This window comes from Lagopus muta, chromosome 15 (genome assembly GCF_023343835.1).
Source record: "Lagopus muta isolate bLagMut1 chromosome 15, bLagMut1 primary, whole genome shotgun sequence".
NCBI lineage: Eukaryota > Metazoa > Chordata > Aves > Galliformes > Phasianidae > Lagopus > Lagopus muta.
The window spans coordinates 14,856,393-14,880,806 of NC_064447.1; the positions used below are offsets into that span (position 1 = coordinate 14,856,393).

Sequence of the window (24,414 nt, forward strand, 5' to 3'; positions counted from 1 at the left end):
ATTTCTTTTCTAAGCTGGCATTAAAAAAACAACATGTTCAGAGGTTCTGTGCTATGAAACAACTCTTTGTGAGAGTTTTTGCAGAGCTTCATGTGAAAATCAAAGAAGCGGCTTTTCTGTGTTAGCTGAAGTTTGTTTCTTTGGTGAGGGAACAGACTAGTTCATATGAACTGTACTCAGGTATGAGTTTGATCTAATTCATTAATTGAAAAGTGTATTCCACCAAGTAAATCAATTAACAGCATCCTTTTTGAATGAGAGTGTTCAGTGGGACTGACAGTAAAGATGTTGCAGGGAGACATAATAATGTTCTTATCATAACGATATGGAAGATCTGTGTGTCTCATTGTGGCCAAGAGGAAAGAAGACAGCTATGCCATGGCTGGTCACAAGCTGTTCTCCTTCCATGGGCACTGCAGTGGCTGTATATAAGATGGAACAATTTTAAATGCAGCTGAATTCTAAGAAAAGGCAAAAGTCATTTGAAATAATTTTTGTGTCTTTCCCTCCCTGTTTTTCTATCAAGCTCTGAGAACACAGAAGTAGCCCTGTAGGCTGCAATGCATTGATTTCTGTCCTGGTATTTTCCTTTCTTTCCCTCAGAATATCTAACCCTGGTTTGGCTTTATTTAGAAAGTCCTGAGGACAATGATAATATTTTATATCTGTGGATTATTTCTCTTTATTTTTATTCCCTAACAGTGATAGAGGTGGAGGAAAATACATAGAACTAACTAAAATGCCTAGAACTAACATTAAATTAACTACAGTTTTGGTAGAACCTGCTTTTTGTAGCTCTGTAATATTCCTCTTTTTGTTCCCTTTGCCACCTTATCTATTTGCTTGTTTCTTATAGTGACCTGGAGAGGCCAAGCACAAAAAGACTTAGCAATGCAACCTTTTCTTCTGCAGATGCTGTTTGAAATGAGCTTGTCCATCTCCAGACACAAGGCTGCATTTGTTTTCCCAGTGAAATAAAATTCGATTTTCATTATATGAGACACGAAACATAAATATTTAGACCCAAAATTTCTTCTATCAGTAACTTTTATGACAGTTTCTGAAGGGTGAAGAGGCCAGAATATTTCTGGGTTTTGAAATGCATTTGGAATGGTTTAGAATAGGAATATAATTAGACTTGGTAAATAGAGCCTCCAGTCTCAGCAGTGTTCTCTTTATCCACTGCAGGCAGCAAAGGCTGCTGCCTGGCTGGAATGCTGAGGCAGAATTCAATTGACTCCTCAGGCACCAGGCATCGTGTGTGGAACCTCATGTACAGAGTTCCTTTTCCCTGGAATGTAAGAATAGCTCATGTGCATGAGCAGAAACCCCTGTCTTCTGACTACGTGCCAAGCAGCACTGCACTGCTGAGTCTATTTTTATTTTTTATTCTTGCAAACATTTATTAACTGTGTAAGATTAAGCAGGTTACTCTCTCGACCTGTAAAACAACTTTTCCAATTGGACTTTGTATACGTGGCTTGAATTGAGGTATTTGTAGTTCAGTTCAGAGTGCTGCAGTGATGCCATGTTTTGCTTTTGATCAAAATATTTCAGGTACTTGCACACACATTTTACCTAATGTAGAAACCAGTGTAATGCAGAATACTTGCATCTAATCAGTTTAAGAAAAACAAAACCTTTTTGATTTACTGGAATTAATAGATTGAGTCAACTTGGAAAGAAAAGATGGTTGCATCATGTTAAATTTATGCTACAATTGTAGATGTCTTCAGGAAACCAGAAATCTGTTGCATGCACACAGACGAAGACCACGCTACACATAACCTGTAGTCATTTAGCATTTGAATTCAAGCACCAAAATGTTAAGTTGCATTCTCAGTATCATGCAGTGAATTATAAACTTGAGAAGAAATACGACTGCCAGTTCTATGCTTAAACCAGTGGACAAGGTTGTAAATGAAGCCTAAGAGAATTGTGTATCTCTCAGTTTTACTTTGAAAATATGAGCCAGTGATCTGCAACTGTAAATCTGAGTTTTCATTATTTTTTCCTAAAGGCCACTAAGCTCATGTTCTTTTATAGCATCTGCAGTAACACATAAATATGAAAAGTTCTACTGTGGACTATTAATTTCATTTTATCTCATTTAGGCATGTTTGTCCATCAGAGTTTTACTGGAAACCTTACATGTGGTCAGAGTATTTGCCTTTTGAAATAGGAACTATCTGAGGAGTCTTGCTGTCATGCTTAACTTCTGAATAAAGCATGACTGCAGCATAAACTGATTATCGTAAAGGAGACTTTGGGATGCTTTCTAAAAATGCTGTCCAAAGTCAGAGGTTAACGCTCAGGAGATTTGTTTAAAACGCTTCTTCCACTTCTTCAATCATCTTGCTTGCCTTTTTACTGAGTAACTTTTAATGCCTCTCTCGCAAATCAATTAGGAAAAGTTTGATTATGTCAAAAGTTTGTAGCAGTGCCTTTATACAGCAACAGTACTATGAAATTGCTCGTGACTGGTGAGGATCTTCTGTTTGTTTAAGGGCAGGGCTGCCTAACTGTTGCAGGAGCTCTGCTTTGTTGTGCATTTACAGAAAGACAAGGCAGTCATGCAGGAGCAGGCTGTGCTCTTGCAATGCAGGAATTGAGGCAGTCCTCATGCAGCCTTGCTCCTGGGAGTGGACTGCAAAGCAAGTGGGAGTTCCTGGAGACTGCGGGCTGTGTGTTATATGGGTCACATCACAGAGCGATTCACAGTGCTCTGCAGTGTGAAAATGCATGTTTGTTTTTCTCTAAGGTGTCAATTTATCTTTTTTAATATTGACAGAAAGAGCTGTTGTATTCCTGACCACATTTATTTGTAATAGGTGTTCTTAGCAGGCGTCTAATTTCTTCTCATCAGTGTTAGCAGTTCTTCTGTGCACTGAATTTCATTTTTATTTCTTTTTAGTATGCTTCTGATTATAACTCTTTATCAGGAGTCTGAATTAGCTACACATATTCTTAGTTGTGATGCAGAAAGCTGCATAAGGGCACAAAAACCCTCTTTGGGTCTCAGAGTACGCAATTAATATGTGGGTTTGGTGCTGAACTAGAACTACGTTTTTCTGTCTTTTAGTTGGCAGCATACTGGATTTACACCATTATTTCTAACTACAGGGTGAGGTTTGCAGGCTCTCTGAATTGCAGTGGTTAAGTGAAAAACACCCAGTAATGTAATAACTATTTTTTTTTTTGCCAGAGTTACTTTAATTTTATTAACATAAATTTTAAAGAGTTTTCAGCAATCGTTCTGGATTGAAGTCAGTTAAAAAAAATAGACATGGCATAAGTTGTTTCAGTAGAAAATGTAATCTTTTTTATTATTTTTGCTAGAAGGAACTCTTTTCAGGTGTGGAATATTAAGCAGTAGTAAAAAACTGTGAAGTAATTCCATAGCTGCACTTGCACACATTCATTTCTGTTTTTCCTCCTCCCTTTCTTCTCTCCTTCCTTTATTACGAAAGCCCAGTGAATAATTGCCAGTGGTGTTCAGAATTTTTTGTCAAAGCAGAGATGTGTGTCAAACTGAAAACTGAAAAGAAATAGGGTTCACTAGCAATTGCATTGAACCCTAGCTAGACTAGGGTTTCAGAAGCTTTTCACACAGCTTGGGCAAACCCAAAGGCAAAGCAGAACTAATGCCTGTTCTGAGCAGAACCTCAGTTGTCTTCATGTAGGGTAAAAACATTTGTGGCTGACAGTCAAAAAAAAATCAGTAATGAAGCTCTCTTCCCTGAGCATTTAATAGTGCACACACACAAGGCTTCAGAGTGCTCAGCTCCTACCTGTACCTTTTTTGCCAGGATTTACAAGCAGTTGTCACTTTGGAAAAGAGAAGCAGCACTGCAGTTTGATCTCCTGCGCTGCAATGGGTCCCTTGCAGAGAAAGCACCTTATAGAGCCTAGACAGTTTTGCAAAATTTTCAATATAAAAATTACCAATTGCACTTAATTTTAATTTCTCCTATGAGGAAAGGCTGAGTGAACTGGGTCTGTTCAGCCTTGAGAAAAGAAGACTGAGAGGAGACCTGATCCAGGTCTATAAATATCTAAGGTGTGGGTGGCAGAATGGCGAGGCCGGACTCTTTTCAGTGGTGAGTGGAGACAGGACAAGGGGAAACGGCTGGAAACTGCAGCATAGGAAGTTGTGCACAAACATGCGCAAGAACTTCTTTACAGTGAGGGTGACGGAGCACTGGAACAGGCTGCCCAGGGAGGTGGTGGAGTCTCCTTCTCTGGAGATGTTCAAGACCTGCCTGGATGCCGACCTGTGCGACCTGCTGTAGGGAACTGCTTTGGCAGGGGGGTTGGACTCAATGATCTCTGGAGGTCCCTTCCAACCCCTACAATTCTGTGATTCTGTGATTCTGTAATTTTATTTTTAGGATGTGACAGACTGATATCTGAGGTTCTTTATTCACGCTGTAGTACCATAGTTAATAGAGCAGAGAGATTATTCTTGTTTTCAGCTTCTCTTCTCCTCCTCTTGTCCTTCTTCAAATAAGGTGGCAGGGTGAGGACTTCTGGAGAAATGAACTGTGCACATTACAAAACATTTTACTGTGCTTCCTCCTCCTCTGCCTCCAGCCCTTTGTTATTACCATGTGAATGTGTAGGAGTAAAGCAGTGATCTCCATGGCTTTTATCTGTGTGATTTCTTTATTAAACTCATTTACTGTCTTTAGAACATTCTATCCAGAACCAAAATAGCAGACAGATAACTGGTGCTATTTATATTTCATTTTTAATAAAAACTTCATTTCTGTCAGTTGCCTTACTAGTCTCAGCTGGTATTCATGTGTAATTCTGAAGAACATTACATGACTGCCATTGACATATATCCATGTAGAAAGCAGAAGACTGTTGAATTTTCTCTTGCTTGAGTTCTTGAATTTAGTTGGAATGAATAGTAATAATAATAATTCTGTATTTAAACTTAGTTTGCAACCGAGTAATCCTCGTATCTGCTTGTAGTTACCAAGCCAAATCTGTACAGATGTTCTTGTCAAAAATACTGTAAAGGTAGCAGTCATAACTTTGTGAAGATTATAGCCTATTTGAACAATGTCAGCATGAAAGACTATTCAGTAAGAATAATTAAGAATAAAAAAAAAATTAAGAGTGGCTCTAAAGAGCCTCTAGATAGGCAAGCTTTTAATTTAATTAAAGAAAATTCTCTTCAAGATTTTTCCCAGAATTCAGCTAATATTGACTCTCTGAGATCATTTACATCCGACTGCCATGCACTGAGCGTAGAACACCTTCTATGTGCTTCAGGTATTTGAAAAAATAGTGATGAACTTGTGACAGATTCTGTGAGTCCCTGATAATTGTTTGAAAAACCATCTGTGTGTGGGTTTGGATCAGCAGTAAAAGTAGAGTTCTGATCATTTGGCAACTGGGAACCAGCATCTGAGTGACATTTTGTGAACAAGTGTTTGAAACGCGCATTGCAAAGACGGTATTTTAAATGACCTGGGTTTTGCACATCTGGCATTATGGGAGTGCTGAGAACAGCCAGCATAACTGGTGTGTGCACTTTGGGACTGGAACTGCAGAAGTCACACAGCAGATTAAATCTGGATGACAGCTGGCATCCCACAGTAGTGCAGTTTATCTGCAAGTACTGGTTTGGTTTTCCTTGTGATCAACCTCTACTCTTAGCTAATCACTGTAATAATAGGTTTGTGTTGCAGAATGACAAGAATGCTCCCATATCTGTATGTTTATACAGCAAAGCAAAACAATTATTGAGAAGGATGTTTAAGAAGGATTGTAATTGAAATTGCTTAACATTCGTAGACTTCATCTTTGCTTGACCTGAGCTCTGATTTTTATTGGTTCACTTTCATGTAATGATATAGCCTGAGTGTAAGGTTTCACTTCACTCATGTCCTCTTATAACATGTAAAAAAATTTCATGGAAATAGATCTGAATAAGCCAGGTTGATTTAGGTTTACTCATTTCCTTCCTGCGGCCATCAGTGATCGCAGTAGATGTAAATAAAGTTGATTATTTTTACACTGTTGACTCTAAAGATTGCAGTGTTCGCGTAAGACTTGGAAACTAGCAAAAGACATTACAAAAGCTAAGTGACTAACGTTGTTGAGTAGGTCAGCTGTCCTCACAGTACTTATATATGTCATAAAAAGTAGGTATGAGAAAAATAGTGGGGTTTTTTGTTTGTTTCAAATTGGTCAATTCTCACATAATAGGGATTTTAAAATTCAACTAGTTTCCAGCAAACCAAGCTATTTTTTATTGAAGGAGTTTGAATTCTCCCTGATACGTAACTACAAGCAGATTGTAGAGTGGTGTCTGTAATCTGAGTTTTTATGACTTTATTGGTGAGGGTTTAACACCCAGTGTTTCAGAATATATGCTGGTAACAAGAAAAAGAAAAGACTTTCTCCACTGTGTGGAACACTGTGTGTTTCTTCCACATGGGTGGAAAAAGTACCTCCTTCAAGAACAAGATTTGCTTCAAGTTGAAGACATAGATTTAAATTTGACATTTGGACATAAAATATATCCTAATAAATCTTCTTTTCTCCCCCATAAAATAGAGCAGTGGATCAAACTCATACAAAACAAAAAAGTTCAATAGGCATAAGTCCAGCCAGAAAGAGAAGCCAGAACTAAATAGAAGAGAATGACAGATCTTGTTTCTGTTTTCTCAAACTCAGTTTATTGCTGAAGTCTCAAAAAAAAAAAAAAAAAAAAAAAAAAAAAAGAGACAACAGAAATGAAAATGTTTAAAGCATCTTTTTTTTTAGTTTTGAAACTGCTTCTTCTAAATGTTCTGCTTGCAGTTTGCTCTCAGCAGCAGAGGTGCTGCTTCTGCTAAGACCAGTTTATCCCTCAAGGGTTACCTTTTGACAGCTCTGTTTACTTGTAAAAGGAGGGCATGGGCTATGGCTGTTTTCATGTCTGATTACTTACAGCAGAATTCCCCAGGCCTGGTAGATTTTATGGTAAAACGTTATTTCTATAGGGGAAACTATGGGAAAGTATGTCGTCAGTGCGGTTGAACTTGCTCAAGTTACTGAGGGCTTGCTTAAACAACATACTTATTTTCATTAAAAGATGGCTATCTCACTGGAAGTAAGAATGAATGTGCTCATAGGAAATAGGGGAATACTTTGATCAAGAATCCCCAAGTATGGTTCGTACTGGTTTTTGTTGTTTCATTGTTTGTTTGTTTTTTAACATTATGTCAGAGTGCCTATGATTATCAGAAGCCAGTAAGAGAAAGAAAAATGAATCATTTAGTAGAAGCAAGAAAAAGCTTGTACATGGCAGTCTGTATATGAAGTTTGGGAGGATGTCAGCAGAAAGCCACTGGTGGAGTAACTCGTTCTTCATTGACACTCACCCTTCACAGGAAATGGAAGGGTGAGCAAACAGTGCTAGCAGAGAGGCAGTGAAGTGAGACTTGCTATTTGGTGCTGCTTTTTAAGGAGAAGCAAGGATTAAAGTATGGAAGACTTCCTTAGCATAGAAATACCCAAAAGCTTCCAATTTTCTAGTTGCACTTGGTTGAGTGAGTAATGATAGAGGATAGATATCAGACTTTCATGTCATACTTCCTTGAGATAGCTCTGGTGCGGAATCAAGCAGATTGTTTAGTCTAGCATTGTGTATGACACCAAAAATAACTCATTAACCCTCTAGATATGACAAATGATGCGTTGATCTGTACTTCTCTGTTTTAGAGGTGTTAAATCCAGAGAGCTGCTTCCATGTCTCAGATTTTTTAAGCCATTTTTGTACAGTATTAGTAGCTGAAGATCTATTTCCAAAATGAAAGCAATTCCTTTTTAAGCCTTCCAAAGGAACATGAGTATTCACCTGTCAGTGAAACAATGTGTTTGGTAATAGGGAAAGTAAAGTTACACAAACATACTTTATCCTACCATTCTGTAACTCTACTTTTTCTAAAAATCATCTGCATCAGATTCTGTGAATCTGTATACAATTCCCTGTTGTGTTTTGTCATTTTTCCAGTTGTGGTGTTTCTTTCCAGCTCTCCCTGTCTTTCTGTAAAGGCCCCTAAAACAGCAGAACAACCTATACAGAATCTCTTCTAGTGAGACCACTATCAGCTTCTCAGGGGCAGCTGTGAAGTCATGCCTGTTCTCTTAAGATATCCTGTATCTGCACATAGTTACAGTCATTTTGGTAGACACTGAAGATTGGAAGCTTTAGAAGGAATCGCCATATTTCCCTCTAGATAGGAGGATGGTTTAAGGACAGCACCTTAAATTTAAACTTACAATGATTTCCTTTGTATGTGTAGATGTAAAGAGCAAACAGACTGGACAATTTTCCATGTTCTTCAGCTTTTTGAGGGAGCTGTTGGCTTGTACTAGTAGCTGCAATACTATCTACAATGGTAGCAGTGACCTAAACAGTACATATTTACTCTTTCAGTATCAGACTTGCAGAATCTCACGTCAGAGTTTTGCAGCTGCAAGCAGAGCTAGGGCACTATCTAATTTCCCTTTGGGATCAGAGAACTGTGGAGTTTCAAAAAATGCTGTGAGCTGTATGCTCTGATATGTGATGATGAGACTGCTCCTAATTATATTCTCCTTCAGTTTCACTGTATTAAATCAGTTACATCTGATTTAATTCCACAGGAGACTACAGCTCCCAGCATCACTGACAGTTTTATCAGTTAGAATTTCAGGTAGGAATTCTGTCCATTGCATTTCCTTTGGCAAAAAATTAAACTGATCATCTCCTATTAAGTCATGCCCTGTCAGTTCCTCAGATGTTTGTGTTTGCATATGTGGGTAAGAGAGAGGAAAAAGGAAGTTTATAAAAGAAATAAAAAGTCATAATAAGTTACAGAAATATTTATTTTCTCAATTTTTACATGCATCACTCCAGCAACTAAGTGATATTTTCTTCCAGTCCTGTGCAGCTTAAAATGTTGGATTTAGGGTATTATTTTTGCTAGAGACTGTAAAACAATTGGATCACTTTGTGCTCTGTGAAACTTGGGAAAGAAAATTAACTGTTAGTGAGCCTGGCTGTGTGACTGAACAGGTATGATTAATACCATGGGATATTGAGGCTGGTCTGAGATCTCAGAAACTCTTATTAAGCTACCAGGTGGATTCCAGCTCTTACAGTTTAGCAGAATGGAGCTTGAGGTTGAACTGTACATGCTTTTGGAATGAATATCCAAATGAGGTCTATATGAATTTGTGATGAGCTAATGTTGTATGCCCTGGGGTTTGAATTTCATAGGGCTGTTTATATACAGGATCTCCATCCACTTGTAGCATTAGGCATGTCAGGATTGCTTAAGTGAACAATAACCATTTAAGCATAGAGTAAAAGCATGGTTAATGAATTGGAAATAAGAATAATTTGTGCAGAAGTGAACACTTTTGTCAGTTTTAACACAAATAGTCAAATACTGCAAAGCACTGAAGGAAACCAGGATCAAGTCATCTCAGGTGACCAAAATATTGAAATATCCAAACAGTGACCACTTCTGATGGTCTAATCTTAAGTAAGATTAAGGCTTAAGTAAGAGGTTGATAACCCTTTTCCCTCAGATAAAATCTCTGATATTCCCTTATGGGAGAAATTGAGCACAAGTGAAAAACAATTCTCTAGCTGAAAAAATGGACAGCTCATGGATTAACAGAGTGCAAGAGCAAATCAGAGGTAGGCTAAGGATGCAAGGAGATGGGTCTCTTATCTGTTCTTTTGGGAAATGCATGTTGCTGCGTCTCATTTACAAGGGCTCTCTGCCTTCTGCTAATTGCTCCCTGGTGATGTATGTGTTAAGGTAGAAGGAGTGAGAAATTCTGCTGCAGTGAGGAAATCAACGAATAAATCTTAGCTCACTATTCCCTCGTTGCTCTTAAAGCACTCATCTGAGAATATAGAATAAGTATAGAATGTCCATCTGTTATTCAGAGATGTAAATGGTAGCAGATGCTAAGAGGAAAAGGTAAATTTGGCCAGTGGTTGCCGGTCAGTACTTAAGGAATTCTGGAAGCTGCAACAAGTAAATTCATAACTTCGAATTGAGGAAGATACTCTCTTATATTGAGAGTGTAAGGATTTGGGTGTGTAGTTTAAAGTGGCTCACATAAAAGCATTTTACTTCTTGAATAAAAAGCATCCATATTGACCTTTTCAGCTCTCTTTTCCCCTGTTGTGCTGAATCAACCACTCTGCAATGCACACACTGTGTTGCACTCTGCTAAGCTGTAAGACTTGGAGTATAGGATGTAACTTATAAATAGCTTCTTAGGAGTCAACTTGGCCTGACCTCCAAGGTATTGGTTATTCTCCTTCAGTAACACGATGTAAATTAATACCAGTGGCACTGCTGTCTCTTGTTTTCAGGAACATTTCAGCTTTAGATACTGAGTTTAATGCTGATCCTGAATGGGATCCAGAACCAAGAGTACTCTGACGTGTTACTTCCATGATCTGAATTTTCATAGGAGTGGCTCACTTCAAAAATTTTCATAAGTGGCTCACTTCAAAAATTTTATAGCCAAATTTTCAGGACACCTGTAGTTCAGAAGACAGCAACTATGTGGAAGTTAATTTAATGCTGCCTCTGGTAAAACATCACTTTTTCAGTTATCTAAGCTGAAACTTATCTAAACTTATCTAAAGTTATCTAAACTTCTTACTAGTTGTGGCCACATTATATATTAATATTGTGATTTTAATATAATACAACTCCACTTGCTAGAAGCTTATAGGAACGCTTCTGCTGCCACCCACCTCCTCCTTAAAGAAGAGAATTAAGCATGCTGGACTACAACTGAACAATGGGATTGTGCAGATTGAGAGGCACTTAAATGAATGTGGTTTTCCTCAAATGCAAGAAGAGATACAGAACGTATCCTTTATTAATAAATTTCTGTTGTGGCAACTGAATGTACCCTCTAGCTGCTATCTATAAGTGTAAATTTATGGGCTTATTAACCTACTACGTGATTCAGTAAATCTGACTCTAAATGGCATTATGTGAAAAATGTCATGGCCCTCTGACACGAATACCAGGCTGCGGTGAACTTAGTCTGTGTTCACTTGTTGAAAAGTTGAGTTGTGATCAGGTTATATTTGCATGGTGAGACTGATGTGGGCCAGTTACTGTTTTCTCTCAGAGGTCTTATAAAGCCGGAATGAATTCTGCCATGTGTGGTGTGGCCAGCTTGGTGTCTGCATGATCCCAGGCCCTAGGTTGGCTGGGACCTTGGGAAAACTGCTTTGTGATCTTGAGAGGTGCTCATGAGGTGAATCTGGCCTTGAAAGTCTGGAAGCAGTTAAACACTGAGAGTCTCCAACTGGTTGTGTAAGGCCAGAGAAGAGTTCTGAATGTATAAGTTCAAACATCTCTAGTGTTTTCTGCTGATAAGTGTGGATAACAATGCAGTGACTTTTTATATTTCCTGTGAAAATTCACTGGAATCAAAAGCTTGACTAGCTAAGTCTGAGAAGTTCCTCATTAATTGTGGTCCATCAGAGTCTCAACATGTAAGTTGAGAAAGGCTTTCTGTAATTGCATGATGTGCAGCCAGTATTTACAGCTCCTGAAAAGTACAAGGAATTTATGCTTTTAAGGTGAAAGTTATGTTGCTGTGTTTATCAACCGTTGTCCTCTTTCCATAACTGTTTATTTGAAGTCATTTCCTCATTCTATTAAATAATACTGTATAACATTAACCAGTAGCAGAAGAAAAGCCAACACTAGGATCTTTGTTAAGACCCTTGTGATACACTAATCATTGGGCATTGTAAGGCCTGTTCATCTGGTGATCTGTGAATGCACATTCTGCAAAAAATGTGTGAAAGCTATTACTTCTGAAGCATTCAAGTTTGTCTCCTCTACCAAGTACTCAGCAGGTGTCTTAAATCTGCAACATATCTGATACTGTTCTTATTTGTACTGATAGATGCGGAAAATACCTACTGAAGTGTGCACATAGGCATGTTGAGGGCAGATAGAACTGGAGCTGAACACCATACAGTGTAGGTGAAACTTACTGAAAATAGTGAAGGTATGTCATGTTTTTTTATGAATATTTAGGCATATGCATATGATCACCAATTCTTATATACAATTTTCTAACTGTAGATCCCCTGTTCATTTTTTATACATTTCCAACTAACGTGATATGAAAATGGACAAATTCTGTAATGAAGCAGTCAAAAAGAGCAAGAGTTCATTTTTAACTGAAGCAGAATGTCAGCTGACAGCAGAAAATGCAGCATGCTGTGGGATAGCAGAAGTCATGCATGATGTTACTGACTTACCGACTGCCTTTAGGGAGGCGTACTTGTTAAGCTCTTTGCCTGGGGGCTGTTGCTCATATGGGTTTGTGATCTGTCCCAAGCTGGGATATGAGTGTTGATGTGCCATCTGAGGAAGGAGGGGGGATGTTGGCATAACATTATTCATCTGTGGTGGATCTGTATTAATAAAGCAAATACATAAGCATTAAAAAAAAAAGATCAGTCATAAGATTCTAACATTGTTGTCCACTATACATTAAACAGGTTATGTTGTGAGATTCAATGCAAGAAAACACTACTTACTACAAAGTGGAAGTTAGGGTACAGCGAATCTGTGGTTCAGACCACATATCATGACTAAAGGTGATGAATGATGGTAGTAGTACATGCTAACTTTTGTATAAAGAAGATTTTTGAACTACAAAGTTTTCAAAACAATTGAACACTAAAACAAACATTACAACTTCAGCGTATAAACCAAAATGTCTGATTTATTCCTGCTTTAATACTGGGCAGTAGTATTCCTCTGTGCAGTTAAATAGCCAAGGTACTTTCAATTGACTCCAGCAGGCTGCTGTGTATACATGGTTGTACTGCTTTTAATACCTGGATGATCTTGGTTATTTGCACAGCATTATGTTCTGTGCTGTAGATACGGTTACAGTGCTGAATGTGCAATTCTGGCTCATGACTGTTGTTAGGGAAATTCTTCAAAGCTCACTCTACATCCTTATGTTTTCCCCTTTTCCTTGGCAGTAGGTATCACAGTTTCATATAAAGGTAACTTTTCTGTAGCAGTCATACCTAAAACCAGAAGCCAGTTACTGCTTCATGCCATCACTTGCCCGATAGTCATTGCTCAACTGTTGCTCAGTCATTGCTCAGTCCATTCTGTGGTAGTTCCTTTATAATTGAGAACTCAGCTTGGACACGTAATACAGCTGACGACTCTGTCCAGACCAGCTGTCCTTCAGATGGCTCTCTGGTTTTGAGGAATAGTGATGGCATGGCTGTAATGGCAACTTGAAAGATGGAGGCATTACCTTTAACGTAAGGAGAGTGGCAGCCTTTAACCACTACATTCGCCCATTTTGTTCTGAGTAGATCTAAATGAGCACTTTGCAGATAACACTACCATGAAGTTGCCTTGAGGGAGGTCTTACTGTTCAGTCTGTTGAAAAATCATGATTTCATTATGATAAAAGAATTGTGTGCACCAGGATTTCTGCTCTCACTGCCAAAGTGACTTGCAACTGTGGAGGATTTGGGAAAGTAGTGTAAATAAGGTGTAGTTAACCAGGATTGCTTTTCTGTCTTCTGTCTCTTATCACTTCTTTTCAGTCACCTTTCTAAAGGTAATGAAGAGAGTTATCCCAGAAATGTGCTGGGGAAACTGCATTAGGTTGTTGTGGGGCATTTTTACTAGGATTCATTTTTCTGGGATTTTGTTCTTTTTGAGCTTTAAGAGAAAGCCAGAAAATGTCTTTCATTTCCAGATCGTCTTTGACTTCTGTTCTGATTAAAAGCCCAGTACTCTTCTAAATTAAGAATTTCAATCAAATTAATGACAGTCGTGCTTTCACTGCTGCACTGACTACATGTTGTCACTCATTTGCATCCAGCTGCTTACATGAGATGAAGTCTCCATGTAAAAAGCACACATCAAATAACTCATTCGATTGAGTACCTAAAGTAAATTGAGCAAAAGGCCAAACCACGGCACAGTGAACATATTGAAGAAAGATTCCTATTTATGAGAGATTCTCGTTGGGCTTGATTCCCAGGGCCTAAAGTCTTAGTAGCTTGCTATATTTACCTGCTTAAATCTGAATCATACATGTTTTCAGTCTTCACTGATCATAAGTGTAAGAAACGCTCTCAAGATCAAAAATTTCTAATCAGGCAAAGATCTCTGTGGAGAGCAGCTTATTCATTACTGCAGTAATGGTAGCACACCCCCTACTGAAAGGGAGAATTGCTCACCTAATCAGTGAAATCCATTCCATTATAGCCTGGGTCCAACACAGCCACTGGGTCCTCCTGCCACTCATTGGTTGAGTGTCTCTGGCTCACAATCTTCCCTACGCTGTTGCTACGTTACATTTCCTACAACGTCCGCTGCCAACCTATTGTTTCTAGGTATGTTCTGTACTTTTTATGGTAACAGAAGGACAGTGTTTCCAAAAATTGTTCTGTCGTATGCTAGGCTCTCCCCTACCCTACCTAATTACCTTACCTAAAGCCTGTGCCAATTCTGTGCAGGTCAAAACACCCCAGTCTCTGTTCAACTGCTGACTTTGTGAAAAACAACTTATCCTACACTACATACAGAAATACTGGAAATTTCCACTGCAGAAACACAATCTACCCCTCACACAAGGTGGAAAAAAAAAAAGGAGAACTCAAAGCAAAATATTACAATAGCTGAAGATTTGCAGATACTCAAGACAAAAATACATGCCCTGAACTACCTCACACTGAAAATAAGTTGTGAAAACAGGGTAGACCTGAGCAATTAGAGATTACCAGGAAAAACCTGCCCCCATCCTCTCAAAAACTGCATTGTATCAACATGTGTATTTTTCTGTTTGCTCTTGAGTGTATTGTACTTCATTGTAAAAACCAGCTCATCCAGCATTGCATTCATATTGGTCAACACTCAATCGCAAAAGCCTCACCGATTAAAAGTGTGGGTGCTGTTTGCTGCTGAATCCCAGATATTATCAAAGCTGTGGGATTTTAAAATCTCAACTGTGTCTCTAAATGTGCACTTGTGAAGCCGACTCCTTTCTGGATAATAAGACTATTAATGGAACAGATTCTTCTGCTGGGGTGAAGCTCAGTACCTCAGTACTTACTTTTGCATCCCTTATCTGTCCCAGGGCAGAAACACTGACATATCCTTTTTGTGTGTGTGTGCATTTTCTTATAGCTGAACAATTTGTATTTATCCTCTCTCTTCATAGCTCTTGACTTACTATTTTCATTGCCTTTTTCTTTAGATTATTTACTTCTTCCTTCAGATTTAACATTAGCTGTATATTTAAAGGATGTTTTTATTCATGTCCAGATCATAAATGCAGGAGCAGTAAAAGGTATGCTCTGCAATAGATGATATCTCAAAGTCAGGCTGTGTACCATTAGATAATGCACTGTTTGTGGAAATGTAGATATATTATATATTATTTCTGACCTGTTCAGTTCAGTAGCCACTCTCTGTCAAGTATCAGATGTCTGACAGAAGGTGCACGAGCCCCCAGGGTAATAGTCTCTGGGAGGTGCGTGTTTATCCCTTCCAAAAGCAGCAGTGCAGGTAATACCCAAATACAGCAGTACAAACTACGGCCCAAAACAATGCTCCTGTCAAATTCTTCTAAAATTCACTTTTTCTTAACTGCTGTAAATCTTCATGATCCAGTTCTCCACATAGTCATAAGACGGTATTTCAGCTCTTGGTAAATTAGCTACAATCTACAGCAAAAGGTTTTGCAGTCAGGTAGAAGTTCAGGTCGAAAACTGTTGCAATCATCAAGTCCTGATTTCTTTGCCTTTCAATTTGACTGATTTTGTCTTTTAGCAAGAAGAGATCCTCCAAATCCAGCTTCTGTACCATTCATTACCTTATATACTTTTTTTTTCCTGCTTTTCCATTATTCCTCTTTTTCTAAAGTAAATATTTTTGCTCCTTTCAAGTCTTTCTTCATCGACAGTCTTTGCAAGCTTGCCTTGCAGTGAAGCTTTTGAGATGAAATTCTACCTTCAGTTTTTCACATACAGTTGTGTTTCTGTGCATATAATTGTATCAGCAAGTCATCCCTGTCTCTGTCCCTTATAGTACACAGGCTCTTTTTTTTCTGATCAGTGATGCACAAGTCATGTGAATAGTCATATTTTTTCTAAGCATGATAGTTCTGAGGCAACATATACTTTTTGTGGCATTTTATGTTAGCCAGTTTCCTGTCTCTGCACTTTATCGTAAGAACATTCTTCTAACACAGGCAACTTCCCTGTCTAATCACCATCACATAAAAGATCTGAGATGAGTAGGATGGCATTTCATTCAGCAAAAAAATGTTTCTGTTTAATAGAAGTGACAGTCTACAGTGTAAATGCCTGTCATCAACCATACTGTCTTTTGCCTTTGTGTGTCCTATCTAGCAATTGTAGGAGTAGCCCCATGCTACTTGTTATGCTCTTTATTCTCCTGTGTGCCATTGAATGTCGCACGGCTTCCTGATGTCTGGTGATGTTTGTTACTCATTTCCTACATGGTTAGAGTCTTTGGTCTTTTGCTGTGTCCTGTGGTAGAGGTTGCATACTGTTACACACATGGATATCCCCAGCAGATTTCTGAAGATAAGAGTATTTTTCACTGAAATAGAAAAATGCTGAGCCCAGGTACATCTTCATTTACAACTGTCAGATTCAAAAAGGTGTTAAACTCCTTATGAAAATGGTGTTATGGACTGTGCTGACAGCGTGTAGCATAAAGAAGTGAAGGGTAACCCCTGCTGCAAGCATTTGTGAGTCAGCAGGTTTGTGTGCTGACTGACCCCAGAGAGGCCTATTGATTCAAGTTGAAAACTGGCAAGAGATGGGATGGCATAATGTCTCTTAGCTCTTTAGCTAGTCCTTTATCTCTTGCTCGTTCAGACACAGGAAAGAAGGTCAAGGAGCCAGGTTACAAAATCCACAGTGTTCTGCCCTCTGTCTGTAACTTAGAGGCAGACTTTCTCCTGCCAGGAGAGGTAAGCTGCAGAGACATTTTGGCAAGCCCCGCGCTCAGAGTGCTGTTGTCACTTGAACAATACACTTGCCTCGCTTATAAGTGGCAAAACTGCCATTTCCTTCTGGTGCAGTGCTGTACTGCTGTCAGATGCAGGCAATGCTATCAACACACACTTGAAAACAGATGGGCTTTTAATTTTCAGTGGTTTTATCTTCAGTGCAAATGAGGATAGCACTGATTTTACAGTACAGGTCCCCATCTCTTTATTTTTTCTGTGTACTTCCTTCAGACTTTTACCTACGTAACTGTTTGATATTTTTCTTTGAATAGCAAATTTTGGAGTAGTTGAAACATGAAAGAAATTCAGAAGGGCTGTGGCAGTCTGAGTCCAGCGAGGGACCTAAGTCCAGCATACATAATGTCCCTATGAAAGGTCCCCTTTTCTACTGAATGTGCTGGTGCCACTTAATGTTTAAATCTGTGGAATTATTTATGTATATAAAAATGTCATGCCAGTGGCAGGTTACAAATGGGAAAAGAGACAACTGCATCTCTGTGTATCAGTTAATCCAAGAACTGGCAACCAAATCATCCCAGTGATGGTGCCACGTTTTCTGTGAACACATTGATTTAGGAGATGGGGACTTTATTATGTTTCAGGTTTGGGCTCCTGGTTTCTGGTCAGACTCCAAGTGTGTAGGGACAGAGTTCTGTGAAATTGGTTGGCAGTTTTATTTCCATCCAAAGAGAGTGGGAGAGTGGGAGATATCACTGGCTGGAAGCCTCATTCCCCTGTTTTTCATTTCTCTCGTCCTCAGTGCTGTACCGTGGCACTCACACTCTTTTTCTGAGCTCTTGCATTGCAAAAGCACTGCATTCTGAGATTGGTTTTCCATGTAGACCTTTATTATGTGACACCCTGTCTCTTTTTATGAAGATTATTTTTGTATCCTGTAAAGGTGTGCTTTCCCTTCAGTTACTCACAACCTGAGACTTACAGTCATCTGATAGGATTTGTGACATTTTAATATTATTCTAGAGCAACCCATCACAAGCAGAGGATTATAAACTTTAAGAAAGCAATAAGCAGATGAACTCGTGAGATACCAGGGCCATGCTTTCATATCAATTTCTAATGCTCAAGCTGTGGGAGGATGAGGAGTAGTGCTGTGTTCTTTCTCCCACCCACGTTTCTAATTTTCTTCATCTTCTTTTGCCTCAAGTAGCAGAGTTGCAAAATTGATTAAACCCGCCAGTTACCAACACTTTAAGCACTGCAAATATCCTTAGCCATGCAAATTAAGAAAAAATAAATTAAGCAAATTTGACTTACAGAGCAGTTTTTTGGTGGTTTTTTTTTTTTTTTTTTTTTTTTTTTTTTTTTTTTTTTTTGCCTAGAAAAAATGTTCCTAACACTTTCCCGTGAGGTATCAGTTGTTCTGCAAATGAAACAGTACCTTCTCGTAAAGTCTGCTGAGATGTACCAACCAGCTCAGCTCCTTTACTTTGCTAGTTTATCACTTTAATTTAAATTACTTTTCTTTCAACAATAAGCATATTTTTATTGAAGAAAGATGACATTGTAATATTTGGTATTTCTTCTAAATGTTTTTCTAAATGTTTGTTGCGTTCTCTTACCGTAATGATGGTGGACCACCAGTAAGTCTAACTTCTCATGTAGCTGAATATACTAAAAATTCCCTTAGTTGAGGCACTCCGCTAGATTGTTCATTGGCTGTCCTAATGTATTAACAGTTTAGAAGAGGAGGATTAGGCAAAAATTAAAAACAAATTAAATTAAAAACAAACATGCTACTGTCTATTACATATTTGTTATTTATGTGTAAGCAGTAGCTTACTGATCCCCAAGCACTATAGCTTGTAGGTAGCAAATTGCATGCAGGTGTTTCACATTGTTCATTGGCAAAAGTAATTGAAGAGTTAAAGGTGGAGATGAAGTGAATATTTGAGGAAGCTGCTCAGCACTCTGGGTTAATTTCAGTATCTGATAATCCAGCAAAGGTGGGGTTTGAGAAACTGAAGTCTGCATCTCACCTGAATTTATCCCAGTGACATATATTGTCCTTACATATCAGACCCAGAAGCGGAGAAGAGTGTGCTTTTTCCTTATAATAATAATAATAATTTAGTTCAGTCTTTGAGTCTCTCTGGAGATAAAAATGCATCACTGTGCAGCCGTCAAGCTGCAGTATCCTGTTATATCTTCTTCCCTGATGCCCATGTGCAAGTCTTATTAATGTTGGTGCCATTTTTATTTTGTTAGTCACTGTTAAGCAAATAAAAACTCACAGAGTGCACTCTGAAGGCCTGTTTTAGAGAAATAGCTGTAACTGGTTACCTTTTAGATCGATGAGGACCAAAATTTACCGATTACTGAGTGGGATGCATGTTATCCTGTTGCGTAGCATTATAGGAAATAAAAATGACTAACTCTTCAAAAGACTATTGTTTTTATCTAATATTCCTCTGAGGAATTCCATTTTTAAAATGCCTCTGATGGGGACTCCACAGCCTACCTGCGCAGTGGACCAGACAGCAACAACATGTCATGGAGTGTTCACAGAATCACAGAGTTGTAGGGGTGGAAGGGACCTCTAGAAATCATTGAGTCCAAGCCCCAGTCACCCTTTTCTCCATGCTCTCTGCAATTAATTTCATGCTAAAGCACGTGATTGTCTGAGTTTGTAGGCATTGCCAATTGGCACTGGAGTACTGTGACATGAGACTGGTTTAACCAGCATATATATATAAATAGCATAATATCTGATCTTCCTTCTTCTTGTTTTGGGTTTAATGAAAGTCAGGTGGGGAATGGGGGCTTTAAGTGGTCACTGTCAAAAAGGTCAAGGTCTCCTCAGCATACCTGATGGTAGTCCTAAGAGTAAAGGCAAATAAAACAAGTCTCTGTAGATGGAAGACAGCGTGCTCCCCAATTCAGGAACAAAATACTGTGGTGTTCCCTTTTGTGGGAAGGTTCAGCCTCTGCTGCCATCCCACAGCAGCTGCTTCTGACATCAGGGGCTAACATCACAAAATAGGAGGCATTACTTTTGGAGCAACCCTCATAGAATAATAGTTAAACATCTGGCTGCTTTATAATAGTGTTTGTGGTGCTATTTCAGTAATTGCTAGATTCAAATTATTTCCTATTTAAATAATTTTGTTTTATCCAAATATATGCGAGAGTTTTAAGGGAAAAAAAAGAGAAGATCAGACAAATGGTTTATTTTGAAAAAGAATATGCTGTGTTTGGGGGATAAGTCTGATACGTCTTTTCCTTCTCTCCTATTTTTATCCCATCTCATTTGCTTTAGGCCTGTGACGTGAAACCTGAAATATAGTAATGCATGCAGAGCAGTCTAAGTATATAAAGGTAAATAGAAATCTGGTTAGTGTCCAACTCATTTTCTTTCAAGTAAATCACTTCCAACCGTGCAGCATGGGAAATTGGTTATCGTCATACCTTGCAGATAGATGGTCTGAAAGTTCAATCCTGTTTACAGAGCTTGAAATTCTCATCAGAGAGAAAACATACTTGGAAAACTCCATGATTTAATAAGAGGCACACATTGTTGACTTACAGAATTTACAGGTCTTCTTAATCACTGCCTTGTCACCAGTGTGTGGCTGATTGTCTTGGTTCTGACTCTTGCTGTGTACTTGACACTGCTCACAGGCCAGTTACTTCTGGTCTTAATTTTCTCTGGTTTTAACTTTCTCATTACTCTCAAATGGAATAGCTATTGGTGACGTTTCAGATTTCAGCTACAAGTGGAATATCTGACTTTTTTTTTTTTTTTAACTGTATTCCTTCCTCAAATGATCACCCGTGTATATATTATGAAAGGGGCTTACTCCTATATTTTAAATTTTATTTTAAATGGTGGTTTTGAAAGGAAATGAACGTCATATTACTAGATGCCATTTATTTAATTTTAACATTTTAAATTAGCTTAAGGATCCTGCAGAAGCCTGCTAAGTGACTTCCTCTGCCTTCCCAATATTTGATCCTGTCTTCTGGTAATGAAAATTCAGATACATTGAAGGGAGTGGAGTAAAGAGAGGAAAAAAAAATATTTCAGTAACTAAGACATGGGCTGTCCTTTATCAACAGGAATGTTATTTCCCTTTTAGCATTTCAGTAATGTTCCCATTTTATTTTTCACTGTTAGACTTAAAAGGCAATGGTGATAGCTGCTGTCTGAGCCCTGCTATCATTTTAAGAACCTCCTCTTCTGTAGCTTCTGCCATCAGTAATGTCCACGCACATACACTGACGTGCAGCATAACGCTGACCTACTTCTATTTCTGCATTTCAGCAGCCTTTTGTGGAGTGCTAAAGGAGCAAAGATGGAAGTATGTTTAAATACAGGAAAATCCTAGTGCGTTCAGGAAGCAAACTTCCATAGCTTTTAAAAGATTTCAGCTGCCTGAATGTAGATTGATGTTATTCATGTCATTAGCAATTTTTTCCAAAATGCAAATATTTTTATCCGTACTTCACTGAAAGCAGTTCTCAAGGTAACTCCAGGAGGAGAGGCACAGGTCACTCTGCCCCTCGGAGAATAAGGCCTAGAAGGCTGCATTGTCATAGGCAAGTTACTTTATCAAGAACAGTCTTAAAGGTGCGAAGCTGAAGGGAAAGCTAGAAAAAGCTTTCACCTATCCAGGGATGGAAGTCAGAATGGATTAGTCACATAAGACTGAGCATGTGAGCTAGTGTGAATGCTTGTGCTGTGAGCCATAGATGTACTAAATGTTTCCTTTGTGTGTGTGTGTGTACATAAACGTTGTTGTTATCAGTGTTGCAAGTGCTACAGCTGGGACCATTTTGTTGGATTGGTGTCTCAGGGGTCTTGCTGCATAATGTCTTGTGCATCATCCTGTTTCATCCTGCCATGCCAGAGGTAAATCTGCATTTCTTTCTGTGCTGTGTTGCTGGGTTTTTCTTAGAGCCTTTGCTTCTTTATTGTTATTTCTGTTCTACATTACCTTAGGTTAGATGTTTTCTATGCCCTCCTCCTTACAGTCTGCACAGAGAATAACCACTTGATGCTGTGGCATCTTCAGCTGTATCTTCTCTTCACATTTACAGCTGTCAGTGCTGCTTTCCCTGGAAGACATCCTCGCTGCAGTTGTCTGTACAATCTCATGCCAGAATCTGTGAAAATACATTCAGCCTAACTCTTTGGTCTCTACTTTATGTCTGGAGAGTGAAGATAACTGGCTCTGGAGCTGTGCTCATCCCCTGCTCTGTCCCAGTGTCCAGATGTGTTGCTGGCACTGAGTGAGGTCCCTGCCAGACCAAGCAGGGACCCTGAGCCAGGCAGAAGAGCACTGGCTCCAAAACAACCTCTGGCATCACTGTTGGGATGGCCTGCTGGGTTCAGGAGCAGCCAGCTCAGCTGGAGATGGCTCTGCCGTCTCTTCAGGATTGTGGCTGTAGCCAAAAAGGCAAGACTAGAAGTGAAGAGGTGCTGGCAAACCTCTTCTCCCTGTCAGCACATCCAAGGTCTGTTGCTCAGCCTGCCTCAGTACAGGCTTCAAGCGCCAACACACCCCAGCCCAGCACTCTCCATCATTGCAGGCATGTGCAGAAGCCTTCACCTACCTCCTCGCTCCTAATGCTGGAAGGGCAGACAGGGAAGCCTTCTGGGTCCCTCATTCTATCCTGGACATCTTAGTATCACAGTATCATAGAGTCATTAAAGTTGGAAAGGATGACTAAGATGATCTAACCATCAGCCCATTACCACTTTGCCCACTAAACCATGTCCCTTGGTCCCACATCTATCCTTTTTTTGAACGCCTGGTATGGTGACTCCACCACCTCCCTGGGCAGCCTGTTCCAGTATCTCACCACTCTTTCTGAGAATAAATTTTTCCTAATGTCCAACCTGAACCTCCTCTGGTGTAGCTTAAGACCACTACCCCTCATCCTATCACTAGCTGCCTGGGAGAAGAGGCCAACCCCCACCTCGCTACAGCTTCCTTTCAGGGAGTTGTAGAGAGCAATAATGCCTCCCGTGAGACTTCTCCAGACTGAAAAATCTCAATTCCCTCAGCCTCTCCCCTTAAGACTTGTGCTTCACAGCTCTGTTGCCCCCCTGTGGACAAGCTGCCAGGCCTCAATTTCTTTCTTGTAGTGAGAAGCCCAAAACTGAGCACAGCACCCGAGGTGCACCCTCACCAGACCTGAGTACAGAGGGGTGATCCTGCTAGCTGCACTACTTCTGATATAAGGCAGGGTGCCATTGACTTTCTTGGCTACCTGAGCACGCTGCTGGCTCGTGTTCAGCTGGCTGTCAACGAACACCCCCTGATCTTTTTTCTCTGTGAGCTTTCCAGTCACTCTGCCCCAGGCCTGTTGTGATGTATGGGGTTGTTGTGACTGAAGTGCAGGACCCGGCACTTGTTCTCATTAAAGCTCGTACAGGAGCTTTACTTATCCTTTTGCCTTGTTCCTTCTCATGGCTGCATTTCAGGAGCCAGTTATATAGCAGCCAGGCTGCTATTTCTATGTACCACACAGGGAAGCAAATGTATATACAATACCTTCTTGTTTCTGCCAGAGAATGGCAGTGCTGAGCAGCCCTGAAGCTGCAGGAATGAGATACATCCCTGATGCAGCTGTGTCCAGAATGGTTGCACCAGGAGTTTGCTGATCACTTTCTTTTCTCTACTGTACTTGCTTCCAGGATTCTGGTTTGAGAAGGCAAATTTATAGGCATATGTCATCCTTCTACAACATGCAAAGAGAAAGAGAAGGATGAGCTCTGATGAGGCTGTACCTTGAGTACAGTGTTCAGTTCTGAGCCCCTCACTACAAGAAGGACATCAAGGCCCTGGAGTGTGTCCAGGGAAGGGCAGTGAAGCTGTGGAGGGGCTGGAACACAAGTCTTATGGGGAGCAGCTGAGGTACCTGGATTGTTCAGTCTGGAGGAGACTTGGGAGACATTATTGCTCTCTGCACCTCCCTGAAAGGAGGTGGTGGTGGTGAGGTGGGGATCAGCCTCTTCTCCTGCATAAGTAGCGACAGGACAAGAGAAAATGGCATTAAGTTGCACAAGAGGAGGTTTAGGGTGGATATTAGGAAATATTTATTCTTAGAAAGAGTGGTGAGGTATTGAAGCAGGCTGCCCAGGGAGGTGGTGGAGTCACCATCACTGGAAATGTTCCAGAATCATTTAGAGGTTGAGCTACAGGATGTGGTTTAGTGGGGAAATAGTAGTGGTAGGTGGACTTGGACTGGATGATCTTGGAGGTCTTTCCCGACCTTATGATTCTATGAATGTTCCCATCTAATTGCTTCTAAGTCAGTTGAAAATAAAAGGTTTTCAACTCTTCTGATTACAGTAGAAACATCCACAGCGTGAAT

The 24,414-nt window shown here is 39.6% G+C and overlaps 1 protein-coding gene and 1 long non-coding RNA gene across 3 annotated transcripts in view; one reads left to right on the forward strand and one right to left on the reverse strand.

Moving 5' to 3' along the window:
• LOC125700968 (uncharacterized) overlaps nucleotides 1–24,414 on the forward strand; it is a 192,548-nt gene that overhangs the window by 61,326 nt on the left and 106,808 nt on the right. The gene's annotated exons all lie outside the window — the stretch shown is intronic.
• SHISA9 (shisa family member 9) overlaps nucleotides 1–24,414 on the reverse strand; it is a 160,980-nt gene that overhangs the window by 4,940 nt on the left and 131,626 nt on the right. The window contains exon 3 of the mRNA XM_048962346.1: nucleotides 12,308–12,463. Coding sequence (XP_048818303.1) covers nucleotides 12,308–12,463 — 156 coding nt within the window. The remainder of the gene's footprint in view (nucleotides 1–12,307; nucleotides 12,464–24,414) is intronic.